Here is a 14,127-nt window from a genome sequence, read left to right as displayed (position 1 = left end):
TGGGGGGGGGGGATGCGCAGATCTGCTCTCACAGAGGAGGGAGAGCTTGTACCTGAAGGCGGGCCGGGGGTGGGGCTCTGCAACTTACCTGGCTGCTTCTTGCTTCTCGTGGCCCGACTGAGGGCTGCTGGGAGCAGGGGGCGGGGCTTGTTGCATGCGCCTGCCCCCTGGGCTCCTTACTGCCAGAACTCTGCTCCTGTGCGCTCCCACAGGAAATGACCCCTGATTTTGAGTAAAAAATAATATCGTTTATTGGGTTTGTCTGGCTTTTTTATAAAGTTTATATCTTTGGCACCTGGCATTACATTTTATGACACACCCGGCCGGGCCCAATAAAGTGACATTTATTTCAGATCCGGCCCTCATAACAAATGAGTTTGACACCTCTGCCCTATAGGGTTGCCATAAGATGGCTGCGTCTTTCTTCCCTGTGGGGGACACAAAGTTGTCAACATCGTTCTCTTCTCCATTTTATCCTCACAACAACCCTGTGAGGTAGGTTAGGCGGAGGACGTGTGACGGGCCCAGGGTCATCCAGCAAGTGGTGTGTAGCGGTTTGAGTGTCGGACTTTTGCCCGGGATGACTGGGTTCGAATCCCTTGTTCGACCATGGAAGCCCACCGAGTAAACTTGGGCCCGTCACAGTCTCTCAGCCTATCCTACCCTCACAAGGTTGCTGTTGTGAGGATTAATTGGGGGCGGGGGGAACGAGGCAAAAAGCCTCTTGGAGTTCCCAAGCAGGGAGACATAAATTAAAAATAAGCATAAAATAGATAAGTTGCCATCCCAGAGTGGGAATTTAAACCTGGTCTCCTGGATCCTTGTCTGATACTCTAACTCCTGCTCCACGCTGGATCCCAGAGCTGGGGGGAAAGCCCTCCTGCGAACAGAATAGATCCACAGGATCCATCCGGTGTCAAAATACGGGTCCTATTCTCAGGCCTCTTTCCAGGAGATGGTTCAATTGCTTCTGGAATTTCCTCTCTTGGTGTGAGGATATTATGGACGTGCTGAAAACAGCTGCTCTTGTTTCTTTTTCATGTATTGCAGTCATCATTGGTTTCTGTAGTGTTACTGATAATTCTTTTGTTTGTTTTGGCCTGGCTTTTTTATCATTTTAATACCAGTTTGACTTTTGCACCATTTTATGCTATTTGCCCGCTGTTTCTATATGATGAGAACATAAGAGAAGCCAATGCTGGATCAGGCCAGTGGCCCATCCAGTCCAATACTCTTGTGTCACACAGTGGCCAGAAATACCAGGTGCCATCCGGAGGTCCAGCAGTGGGGCCAGGATACTAGGAGCCCTCCCGCTGTTGACCCCCCCCTCCCCAGCACCAAGAATACAGAGCATCCCTTGGCCCAGACAGAGAGTTCCCATTAATACCTTGTGGCTCATAGCCACTGATGGACCTCTGCTCCATATGTTTATCCAATTCCCTCTTGAAGCCGTCCATGCTTGTAGCTGCCGCCACCTCCTGTGGCAGTGAGTTCCATGTGTTAATCACTCTTTGGGTGAAGAAGGACTTCCTTTTAACCGTTCTAACCCGACTGCTCAGCAATTTCACTGATATACTGTTTGCATGCAACCAACCCCAAAATAACTTTGGAAAGTGGGCGGTTTAGTGGCTGAGAGACAGAGCTATTACGTGGCGGGTCCCAGGTTCAAATATCAACAGGTCGCCTTCAGTGAGCCTTGTCTCTCTGGCTTAGTTCCTCTTTCTGCAGTATAGGGATAAAACATAAAGGTAAAGGTTTCCCTTGCTTGAAAGCTAGTCGAATCTGGCTCTAGGGTGCGGTGCTCATTTCCATTTCCAAGTCGAAGAGCCAGCGCTGTTACCTTCCCATCAAAGCGGTACCTATTTATCTACTTGCAATTTCTTGCTTTCAAACTGATAGGTTGGCAGGAGCTGGAACCAGAGATGGGAGCTCACTCCTTCACGCGGCACTCGGTTCTCGAACTGGCAAACTACAGACCTTCCGGTCTGCAGCTCAGCGTCTTAACCACTTGAGCCACCGCAGCCCCTCTTGTATAGGGATAAGGGATAATAATTCTGGCCACCTTTGGAGGGGGGCTACTCTGGGAAGGTCTGTGTAGTACTTTGAATATCGAAAGTGCTATATAAAAGCCAAGCATTATCCCATGGCCTGGCATGATGCGTGTTGAGTTGTCAACATTATTGTCAGTCAGCTACTTACATTTTGCCATCAGATTACATGGTGCTTAAAGAGGAGTATGAACACTGTGTAATCTGATGGCAAAACACCAGTTGCAGTATTTGCCCCGGCCAGCATAGCCTGATCTTGTCAGGTCTCAAAAGCTAAGCGGGTTTGGCCCTAGTTCGTACTTGGATGGGAAGTCCAGGGGAGGTAACGGCAAACTGCCACTGAAACCCCTTGCCTTGAAAACCCGGTGGGAGTTGCTGCAAGTCAACTGCAACCCGATGGTCCTTTCTGCCACCACCATGCCTTTCTTGCCATGACGTGGTCTCGTAAGATCTCGTAAGATCTCAGAAGCTAAGCAGGGTTAGTACTTGGATGGGACCAAGGAAGCCCAGGGCTGCTATGCAGAGACAGGCAATGGCAAACCACCTCTGAACATCTCTTGTCTTGGAAGCCCCACCAGGCGTCGCCATGAGTCGGCTGTGATCTGATGGCCAAAAAAGAGGACAGTGGAATATTTGGGGAAGGGTGGAGTAAATTGCGGTGGCTCAAGTGGTGAAGACGCTGAAGCTGCAGACCGGAAGGTTGGTTGTTCAGCAGTTTGAGACCCGAGTGCCGCATGACGGGGTGAGCTCCCGTCTCTGGCCCCTGCCCCTGCCAACCTAGCAGTTCGAAAGCATGACATTGCAAGTAGATCAATAGGTGCCACTTCAGTGGGAAGGTAACAGCGTTCCGTGCGCCTTGGTGTTTAGTCATGCCGGCCACAGGACCACGGAAACGTCTTCGGACAGCGCTGGCTCTTCAGCTTTGAAACGGAGATGAGCACCGCAACCCTAGAGTCGGACTCGACTGGCTTTTGAGCAAGGGAAACCTTTACCTTTACCTTACTGAGTAATTTCACGATTTAGAAGAGAAGAAAAGGAGATTGGATTTATACCCCGCCCTTCACTACCCAAAGGAGTCTCAGAGCGGCTTACAATCTCCTTTCCCTCCCCCTCCCCACAACAGACACCCTGTGAGGTAGGCGCGGCTGAGAGAGCTCTGATGGAAATTGCTCATTTTCAAGGACAGCTCTTATCAGAACTACGGCTTGCCCAAGGTCATCCAGCAGGTGCAAGTGGAGGAGGAATGGGGAATCAAACCTGGTTCTCCCAGATTAGAGTCCGCGCACTTAGCCAGGACACCAAACTATGCCCACAGATTGCTGTGCAGTCATATTTATACACTCCCAGGCTTTGGCTTGGACGCTGTAAAAATGGGTGGGGGTGGATCAGAGTGCAACTGTGTTGGTGGGTTTCATAACGAGCTAAGACTGTGCAGCGGCCAGGAAAGGCGTATGTGTGCGTGAAGTCAACAAAGAAATGGGATCTGTTTTGGTGAGGGACGGGTGATGGGGTGGGTGTATGCACAATCCAGTTTTGGAGGAGGCACAACAGGCAGATGGTTGGGGATGACTCATAAAGTGTCACCAGACTTGTTTGTTGTTTTAGCTGCCGCAGCGGAGCCCCGTGACCTCTCTGGATTAGCCTCTCTCTCGGTCTCTCTGTGTGTCTTTTTCTCTCCCTGCATTCAGATGCAGTCAGTCTCTTGAGTCCCAGAGTCAGGAGGCAGCATCAGGGAAAGGCTGTGCTTGGCCTCTCTGCCCTGTGGCTGGACCTCCAGAGGAACTGGTTGGCCCCTATGTGAGACGGGACACTGGACTGGATGAACCCTCACTGATCTGATCAAACGAGGCTCTTCTGATGGTATTTCTCTCTCTCTCTCTCTCTCTCTCTCTCTCTCTCTCAGGCGGGTGCCAACTGGGCATCACAGCCAAAGGTGAACGCTTGAAACACTGGTACGAGTGTCTGAAGAACAAGGATAAGAAAATTGAGCGCTGGCACGCCCTACAGAACGAGAACCACGTGGCCAGTGATTAGAAGGTTCCCCCTGCGCCCGCCCTCCTCCGCCAACCCCACAGTAGATTTCCGACATCTCGTCTTCCAACACGTTTTTGTTCCTTTCTCTCTTGGGAAAAGAGACCCCCGTGACCTCCTTCCCGGGAGCGGCCTCTCTCCTTCACCGTTCTCATGCCAAGGATAACCCTGGTTCTATTTTCTGTTTGTATCACGGTCCATTTTGACTGCCCCGCTCCCCCCCGGGTGCATTCGTGTACAGATTTTCGAGCAATAGCCCGGCACTGACAAATTTTTACTTTGGCCTCTGCTTTTTTGGGCAGCCGAACGTCAAAGCCCCTCCCTTTGCTTTGCCCCCCCTTTAAACGACCTTGACCCCCCTTCTCCTCCTTCCGGTTTCGATTTCTGCATGTGGAACATCCTCTTGCTCCACTCATCCCCCTTCCCTCCCCCTCCCCTGTATAAAGTGAAATACTTTTAGCACTGCTATCGGAAAAATGCACGGCTACGGTCCTTCGATCCGGCTGCTTTGAGCATGGAGGCAGCAGCGGAAAACACCGCAAGCGCGGGACAGCTTGAGCTTCTCCAGCCTTGGGACTTTCACCACGAGAGCAGCTCTGCCTGGGTGCCGATCCTTAACACAACGTAGCACCTGCCTTTTTTAATCGTGCGTTTTCGCCTGTGGCCTGATGCCCACGCCATGGATGCCAGGGTTCACTTTTGAGCGGTGCATTTATCACAATGCCTCACACTTCTCACTACGATGCTTCAAGCAGGAAGGACCAGGCCTCCTCCCTCCTCCGGCTGGCAACTAGATTGGTCAAGAAGCCAACCGAAAGCCAAGCCATCCCCTCTGCCCCGGCGCTGCGTTCGAACCCTGCTCATTCCAACAGTGCTTGTCTAGGAGGCGTTCCCACTGGATCTTATCCTCTCGAGGTTTTATTTCGTATCAGGGATGGCCCATCCCCTAGGCACGGCTGGGCAATTACTAAGGGCAGCCCTGGTGGGCGGAAAATAACCAGCTCTGTTGCTCACGGGGGGTCCCCGAGCCTTGGGTCGTCCCTGTTTCAGATCAAGGAAAGGAGAGTCGGCACGCTCTTGAAATCCAGGGTGGCCGTGGACACCCAGAGCTATCAGAGGGAGAGGAAGCACAGAGAGGCAATGCTTTCTCTTCCATCTCTTGCGTAGAGCGTTTGGATGTCGGGAGATTGTGGCCCTGTTCCTTGCGGCTCGGGCCAAAAGAGCGTGGCCATCTTGGATGCTTTTAGGTCAGGCAGTCCCAGGCGACCCCTGTTGGCCATTGGCCCTTGGAGAGGCCTTCTCGCTGGGCAGGTGGAAACCCCCCCACAATTCTCTGCCTCAGCCAGACCTTGGTTGATGCGGCCCAAGACAAACACTCTCGAGGTGGAGACCGTGTGGTGGCTCGAAGCCCAGCGGGTATATCTCATCTTTTTTTGACGATCTTCTTCTTGGAATATGTCCTACCGGTGGAACCCAAAACCTTGGCACAGTCCCTTTGCATTCGTTTTGTCCCAAGAAGATCTCTGAAGCCTCTCCCGCACAGGGGGTGGAACAAATCACACTCGTGCTACTTCGTCTGACTGACGAGAGTTGTCTGGTGCCTCGGAAGTGGGGATTCCCAGGCAAGGGGGGGGGGGCGTGGATTGGCCTATTACGAGGAGAGTGACCGGTGGGCTGCTGTGGACCTTTTGGGCAAGTTAAAGGGCCAGTCCACCCCCCGGGAGTGGCCGCTCCCTCTGGGAGTGTGTGCCTTCCTGCAGAGAACAGCAGCCACAGGGAGTCACTCTACGCCCACCTGCCTCAGACCTAGAGTGCCAGTCCTTCCCGCATGCCAGGGCACACCGGCTGCGTGCTGGTGTCCTTGTGCGGCTTGTTCCGAGCAGAGCCGTGATCAAGTGTCCGACCGTCCCCGTGACGGTGACGTTAGAGCCGTCCTGGCCCTCTTTTTAGAACCTACTCGTACCCGTCATTTGAGGAGGGCGCGTTTTACGAACAAATGACCTGGATGTTTTGTCTGTCCTGAGTGGAAGTCTCGACAAAGTGTTTGTGTTCGTCTGTGGTGACCCGTGACGTCTTGTCCTCCTAGGGAAAAAAAAAAGAGAGAGGAGCCAAATACGTCTCCCTCCCACCCCTCCCACTTTATCCAAGATGACCTACTTGGGTTTCTTTTTAAAATCCCCCTGTTGAGAAGTTGGCCAAGTGCGTTGCTCAGCTGAATGACCTCCGACAATAATTTCATTGCCAGACCTGCGGGATCCGGGACGTGACATATCCGAACTGGTTTTGTGACTTCTGGGTTGGTCCTCATCCTGTTTCCCCAAGCTTCCTTAAAAAAAAAACAACTAGAATTTAAAAACCTATTGGGAATATTTGCTTTTTTAGCAGACTAGCGGTGCAATCCTAAGGAGCGTTACTCCAGTCTAAGTCCATTCATTTCAGTCTGATGTAGTGGTTAAGTGCGCGGACTCTAATCTGGGAGAACCAGGTTTGATTCCCCACTCTTCCACTTGCACCTGCTGGATGACCTTGGGCAAGCCACAGTTCTGTCAGAGCTGCTCTTGAAAAAGAGCCGTTTCTCTCAGAGCTCTCTCAGCCCCACCTGCCTCACAGGGTGTCTGTTGTGGAGAGGGGGAGGGAAAGGAGTTTGTAAGCCGCTCTGAGACTCCTCTGGGTAGTGAAGGGCCATGGGGTATAAATCCAATCTCCTCTCCTCTCCTCTCCTCTCCTCTCCTCTCCTCTCCTCTCCTCTCCTCTTTCCTTCTCCTTCTCCTCTGTTTTCCTTGCTTGAAAATGGCCCTGGGAGCTGCTCTGAGCTGTTAGGGAAATCTGTGTGCAGCCTGTGTGAGAGCCAGTTTGGTGTAGTGGTTAAGTGCATGGTCTCTAATCTGGGAGAACCGGGTTTGATTCCCCACTCCTCCACTTGCACCTGCTGTCTTGCCCAGTCCCTACCCACTTTATCCACCCAGTTCCATCCTGGTTCTACCCCAATTCCATTCCGGATCGGCCAGAGTGTTCCTGGCACGCAGACTGCTCTAAGGTCCACCCACAATCTTCCTGCCCGGGCATCACCCTCTGGTTCTGTCTGGATTGGTGTAGTGGAGAGCCAGTTTGGTGTAGTGGTTAAGTGCACGGACTCTAATCTGGGAGAACCGGGTTTGATTCCCCACTCCTCCACTTGCACCTGGCTGGAATACCTTGGGCCAGCCATAATTCTGTCAGAGCTGTCCTTGAAAAAGAGCAGTTTGTGTCAGAGCTCTCTCAGCCCCACCTTCCTCACAGGGTGTCTGTTGTGGGGAGGGGGAGGGAAAGGTTGATTGTAGGCTGCTCTGAGACTCTGAGTGAAGGGCGGGGTATAAATCCAATCTCCTCCTCCTCCTCCTCTTCCTCCTCCTCCTCTTCCTCTTCTTCTTCTTCTTCCTCCTCCTCCTCCTTAGACTGGAGTAACTCTTGATATTGTCTAGGCCAGCAAAATTTTTCTCTCATTCTCTTTCTCAAAAATGGGTCCAACTAGATGAGGTTCTGGGAGATCTCTTATCATGTACTGCAGGGGTCCTGTCTTGTTTGAGCTTGCAGACACCCTTGGAATGCTGATACAATGTGGTGGGTGCAGCTACAGAACGGCTGCCACAAAATGGCTGCCGCAGGAGGCGGAGCCAGCCACAAAATGGCTGCCGCAGTTTACCTTCAGTAACACAGCACAGATCCCGGTGTTGTGGCGGCAGCTGCTGCCAAAGCAACATTTTTTTAAAAAATTGCACAGCCAATCAAATCTCCAGTGGCCAATCAGAAGCCTTGCTGGGCAAAAGCCCTCCCTGACCCCGCCCACTCTCTAAAAACACTTGGCGGCCACCAGGAAAGGTGTTAGCAGGCACCGTGACACCCACGGGCACCCTGTTGCAGACCCCTGGTGTAGTCCCAACATTTCCCCTCTCTAATGTGCAGTCAGGCAGGGCCATGTAGCAGAGGGGAGTTGCACTGGCCTCTCACACACATTACTGTCCTGACCTGAAATGGAGACAGGATGTCTCTCTGTGGGTGGAAACATACAGGCAATGTGCAAGTGCCTATATGATTCCCATAATGGGGCAAATAGCGACTCTGTGGGCTGTTTTACGTTGGGACAGTGGTGTGGAGTGGAAGAAGTTATCCCTCAGGCCCAATTGAAAGCCTGCATGAGGCTGCTATTTACGAAGAGGAAAAAGTGCTCAGGAGTTGTGTCCAGGGATTTCCCACCCATCATGTCCGATAGTGCCCTCACACAGCTTTACCTGTCATGGCTCCTCCAACAGAAGTCTGGGAAAGAGGAGCTGTTGGGACGGCCGGGAGACCCCATTGTGGGAGCTGTGCGGCACACACATCTCCGCTGAGTGTCGAGAGCCTCGTTGTGTCTTTGCTGGCACCATCTCTTCGTTTTCAAAAAAAAAATCTGTCAAACAGGGTGAAGACCGTTCCAAGTCTCCTCGCAGGCCGAGGCCTGTCGAGGTCCTCCTTTGACACAATCGGTCGTGCCTGAGGAGGAGTCTCTCCTCGCTTGTTTTCATGCCCTCTTCTTCTCCGTCTCTCACACCATATTATGAGATTCTGGGCATCTCTCGTCTCAGAAGACTGCTGTGTTCAAGACCATTCTGTAATATGTGACAGTTTCCCCTAACAGTACGCACATTTTCTGCGCCATTTTCTTTTTTTGTCCCCCCCCCCTTGACAGTTTGTGACTGTTTGGAATACAACTTCCCCTCTTCTTTCTTTGTAAACAAAGCATGCACATATGGATTGAGAATGGTGCAACCCCCCCCCCCCAGGCTCCTGACCGCAACTTCCCCCTCCTCTTGACAATCGCATTCTGTCCAGCATGCAGTGAATTTCACAGGGAAAAGAAATGAAATGTCAGTTTACAGCTATTTAACAGCCAACGTACCACCGAAACTAGAAAAACCTACCTGATCTTCCACTGCATGCGGGTGTAAACAAAGAAACAAACCCTTCTCTCTTCATGTCATACCTAATAAACTGAGAATACTGAGAATAACAGGGGGAAGCCTCACTCTGCCTGTCTTGTCTTAATTCATCAACATACTGAGAATAATGGAGGGAGCCTCATTCTGCCTGTCTCGATTCATTGACATACTGAGAATAATGGGGAGGGAAGCCTCACTCTGCCTGTCTCGTCTGAATTCATTGACATACTGAGAATAACAGGGGGAAGCCTCACTCTGCCTGTCTTGCCTTAATTCATTGACATACTGAGAATAACGGTGGGGAGCCTCACTCTGCCTGTCTTGTCTTAATTCTTCGACATACTGAGAATAATTCAGGGGGAAGCCTCACTCTGCCTGTTTCATCGTAATTCATCGACATACTGAGAATAACGGGGGAAAGCCTCACTCTGCCTGTCTCGTCTTAATTCATCAACATACTGGGAATAACGGGGAAGCCTCACTCTGCCTATCTCGTCTTAATTCATTAACATCCTGAGAATAACAGGGGGAAGCCTCACTCTGCCTGTCTCGCCTTAATTCATTGACATACTGAGAATAACAGGGGGAAGCCCCACTCTGCCTGTCTCGTCTTAATTTATTAACATACTGAGAATAATGGGAAAGCCTCACTCTGCCTGTCTCATCTTAATTCATTACCATACTGAGAATAACAGGGGGAAGCCTCACTCTACCTATCTCACCTTAATTCGTTGACATACTGAGAATAATGCAGGGAGAAGCCCCACTCTGCCTGTCTCGACCTAATTCATCGACATACTGAGAATAATGGGGGAAGCCTCATTCTGCCTTTCTTGCCTTAATTCATTGAGATACAGAGAATAATGGGGGGAAGCCTCACTTTGCCTGTCTCACCTTAATTCATTGACATACTGAGAATAATGGGGGGAGGAAGCCTCACTCTGCCTGTCTCGTCTGAATTCATTGAGATATCCAGAAGACACAGAAACAAAGGCAGGAAAGAAAGAGTGGCCTTGAGGATCGGATTTGATAGCAAAAGATTGGACTTAGGTCAGTGGAAGACCACCTGCTTTGCAGGTTCTAGGTTCTTTAAAAAATTCTTAAGAACAATACAGCCTTACTCTACACATACAAAGAATGGCAATAGAAATAAAAATAAAGCCCCTATTTGGCAAATCCACTCATTTTTTGAATGATTGGCTGCCAGATTCACTCAGTCTGTTGTCAATCTCTCCCATTTCTCAGGACCATTATCTTAATCGATTGATTTGAGCCCAGTAGCACCTGAATCAATTGGTATACCTCTTTACTTTTGTATATCCACTCTTGGATTTGGGGGGCTGATAACTCCAGCAGCCGTAATTAAAGGTAAAACAATGCAAAGTAGATTTTGTAGGAACATAGGTATATGGTTTAGCTAAAGAGCAATAGAAAAGGGAGATCAACCTCCAAGCCAGACTTCATTGGTTTGACAAAATAATGCCAATAATCTTTAGTACATATACAAGTCTGCCACATACGATAAAAATTAGCTGTCGGGAAGTTTACACTACCAGCTTAAATCAGAAGAATTCTAACGGATTTTTGCTAATTTACGGTGCAGTTTCCAAGCTCAGACCCGGGTGTTTCCGGTTAGCAGGTTGGGAAAGATCCTTGCATAAGACCTCAGAGCCATTGCCGGTCCAAGTACATCGTACTAGGGTAGATGACTTGACTCATATATCTGGTGTTTGTGACCACCGAGGTCTTATACTGTTCACTCACTCTCCTCTTTCCTTTTAGAGGGTATCAGTGCAGAGTTTTATTCAGTCCCAGTTTTCTACTCAAACTGATATCAGGCTGTTTCCACAGAACCACAGAGGTTTTGTTCCACCTCAGAGCTATACCGTTAGCTGACCGCTCTCTGCAAACATCTCTTCCAACTCCTTCCTCCCAACTGTCAGCTTCCAAGTGTCAGTTGCCCACCGTTATCTGTCACTCACTGAGAATTCCGAGCCAAAAGGCCCCCTCCCTTCTCAGTCATGTGACTCAGCAGCGTCTTTATTTACCTGCTGCTGTCCACTATCCTTTAATCCCATCACACCAAGGTTCTGAAACCGTCTAAGGGAGCACCACATGTTCATGTTCAAATGCCAGAGATCAGTGCCCTGACATAAGGAACTTCATGCATTTTAAGAAGGGGAGCATCAAAAAAGATGACGTTCCACCCGTGGCCAGCTTGCTTTTCACTCTTGAACCATAAGGGCAGGCGGGTTATAAATGTTTTAATAAATAATTAAAACAGAAGAAGCCACACATACTAAATACAGGGGAGGGTCATGCTATGTTGTCACCCCGGGCAAGGAATAGCCCTGGCGCCTTCCTCTGCAGCCGCCTCATTCCACACAAAGTATTAAATACTAGGAATAAGGCCTGTTGTGGAAATGAATACCACGAGCTCTAGAAAGAAGAAGAGGAGATTGGATGTATACCCCGCCCTTCACTACCCAAAGGAGTCCCAGAGCGGCTTACAAACTCCTTTCCCTTCCCCTCCCCTCCCCACAACAGACACCCTGTGAGGTCGGTGGGGCTGAGAGAGCTCTGACAGGAACTGCTCTTTTTTTCAAGAACAGCTCTTAGCAGAACTATGGCTTGGCCAAGGTCATCCGGCATGTGCAAGTGGAAGAGGAGTGGGGAATCAAACCCGGTTCTCCCAGATCAGAGTCCGTGCACTTAACCACTACACCAAACTGGTGTAGTCCACCTCCCCTCCTCCAGGAAGAAAGTCCACCTGTCCTGCCTGCCATATTTCCAGAGGGCTGAACTCGACTGTGGCTGGCCTCTCATGCTCCTTGGGCTGGGCGTTCTCACTCACTTTGTCACCAGTGACTTAGGGGCTCCCTGCCTGTTGCTCCCTCCCGTTTCTAATCCATCCGACTGACAATCAGCCTGTTTGTGGGCCGGGCCAGTCTTGATGCTGTGCTTTGCAAGCTTTTATAGTTACGCTGGAGATTTCCTGGAAGCCCAGCCTAAGGAAATAGCCTGGTGGAAGATGAAAGAGCTTGAAGAGTGTGGCTGGGCTGGATCTCTGGGGAAGGGGCCGTGGCTCAGTGGGAGAGCCTCTGCTTGGCACGCAGGAGTTCACAGGTTCAGTCCCCGGCATCTCCAGTCGAAAGGAACAGGCAGGAGGTGATAATAGAATCATAAAGTTGGAAGGAACCTCCAGGGTCATCGTGTCCAAACCCCTGCACAATGCAGGGAATTCACAAATACCCCCCCCCACATCCCAGTGACCCCTGTTCCATGCCCAGAAGATGAACAAAAAACCTCCAGGCTCCCCGGCCAAACTGGCCTGGAGAAAAATAGCTTCCTGACCCCAAAGTGGAGTTCAGCATTTCCCTGGGCATGGAAGAAAGGGCCCAGGTGATAGAATCACAGAGTTGGAAGGGTCCCATAGAGGTCATCCAGTCCCACCCCCTGCTCAATGCAGGATCAGCCTAGAGCAGTGATGGCGAACCTTTTAGAGACCGAGTGCCCAAACTGCGACCCAAGACCCACTTATTTATCACGAAGTGCCAACACGGCAATTTAACCTGAATATTGAGGTTTTACTTTAGAAAAAACAACTCATACATTAACTTAAGAGGATCCAAACAAAATAAGGAAAGCAATTCCAAATGCAATTTAATGATGGCCTGGCTGGGGCGATGGCACGCGTGCCCACAGAAAAGAAGAAGAAGAAGAAGAAGAAGAAGAAGAGATTGGATTTATACCCCGCCCTTCACTTGGAGTCTCAGAGCGGCTTACAAACTCCTTTCCCTTCCCCTCCCCGCAACAGACACCCTGTGAGGTGGGTGGGGCTGAGAGAACTCAGACACAAACTGCTCTTTCCAGGTACAGCTGTGCCAGAGCTTGTGACTGACCCAAGGTCACATCAGCAGGTGCAAGTGGAGAGGTGGGGAATCAAACCCGGTTCTCCTAGATTAGAGTCCGCACACTTAACCACTACACCAAACTGGCTCAGAGAGGGCTCTGAGTGCCACCTCTGGCACCCGTGCCATAGGTTCGCCACCACTGGCCTAGGCTAGAGCATCCCTGACAAGTGTTTGTCCAGCCACTGCTTGAAGACTGCCAGTGAGGGGGAGCTCACCACCTCCCGATGCGGCTTATTCCACTGTGGCACAACTCTGACTGTCAGAAAGGTTTCCCCAAGATCCAGCTGGTACCTTCCCACCCTTAATTTAAGCCCATTCTTGCTAGTCCTCTCCTCTTCGGCCAACAGGAACCGCTCCCTGCCCTCCAGCCCTTCAAATACTTCAAGAGAGCCATCCGGTTCCCCCCTCCACCTCCTCTTCTCCGGACTAAACATTCCCACATTCCTCAGCCTTTCCTCATAGGGCTTGGTCTCCAGGCTCAGCTTGATACCCTGGAGGGTCGCTGGCAGTCCAAGCTGGCATCACTGACCATGGTGGACCAATGGTCTGATTCAATATAAGGCAGTTTCATGTGTTTTTATCAGGACGAGTAAACCCAATCAGAGGAAACCGGGCCCTGGCTGTAATTCTCCAACTGTGCAGCAGGTGGCAGGAGACGTCCAGGTATGCCAAGCTGGCCTGGCAAACGCTGTGGGCGGGCCAGGGCCCCAGACTTCAGCAGAGCCAGGGATTGGGGAGGGGAGAGGAGGGAAGGGGGCAGTGTTCCCTCTAAGCTGAGTTAGTGTGAGCGAGCTCACCGTTTTTTAGCCTCCGGCTCACACATTTTTGCCTTCGCTCAGGAAGGATGGCTCCAGAGCAAACTGATTTATGGAGTAGCCAAATCGCTCGCTCACAGCTTTAATGCCAGGAGGTCACAAAGGAGAATTTTTGCTCACAGGACTCCACGGCTGAGAGGGAGCATTGGGAGGGGGTAGTCTAGGCTGGGGGGCTTTGCCTCTGGCCTGGGCGCTCCTGCCACGTTCTTTGTTACACAATTGAGCACATTTTCTCCCCTGGGCTTTCCAATAGTGCACGCCAAAGGGTGACCAGGCAAACCGAAAAATAAGTTTGTCTCAGGATGTGGCCGTTGTTTGTTTCACAGCCTCACCCTGTCTGTAGTTCCTCAGGGGCAAGTCCCAT

At 50.9% G+C, this 14,127-nt stretch overlaps 1 protein-coding gene across 1 annotated transcript in view; it reads left to right on the top strand.

Moving 5' to 3' along the window:
- Nucleotides 1-4,214, top strand: part of RPH3A (rabphilin 3A) — a 134,762-nt gene extending 130,548 nt beyond the window's left edge. The window contains exon 23 of the mRNA XM_015413214.1: nucleotides 3,952-4,214. Within this exon, the coding sequence (XP_015268700.1) occupies nucleotides 3,952-4,082 (131 nt within the window). The 3' untranslated portion in view covers nucleotides 4,083-4,214. The remainder of the gene's footprint in view (nucleotides 1-3,951) is intronic.
- Nucleotides 4,215-14,127: the final 9,913 nt, after the last annotated feature.

This window comes from Gekko japonicus, unplaced genomic scaffold (genome assembly GCF_001447785.1).
Source record: "Gekko japonicus isolate JY-2015 unplaced genomic scaffold, Gekko_japonicus_V1.1 scaffold10, whole genome shotgun sequence".
In the NCBI taxonomy this organism is placed as follows: domain Eukaryota; kingdom Metazoa; phylum Chordata; class Lepidosauria; order Squamata; family Gekkonidae; genus Gekko; species Gekko japonicus.
This window is presented reverse-complemented; position numbering and strand designations above follow the sequence as displayed.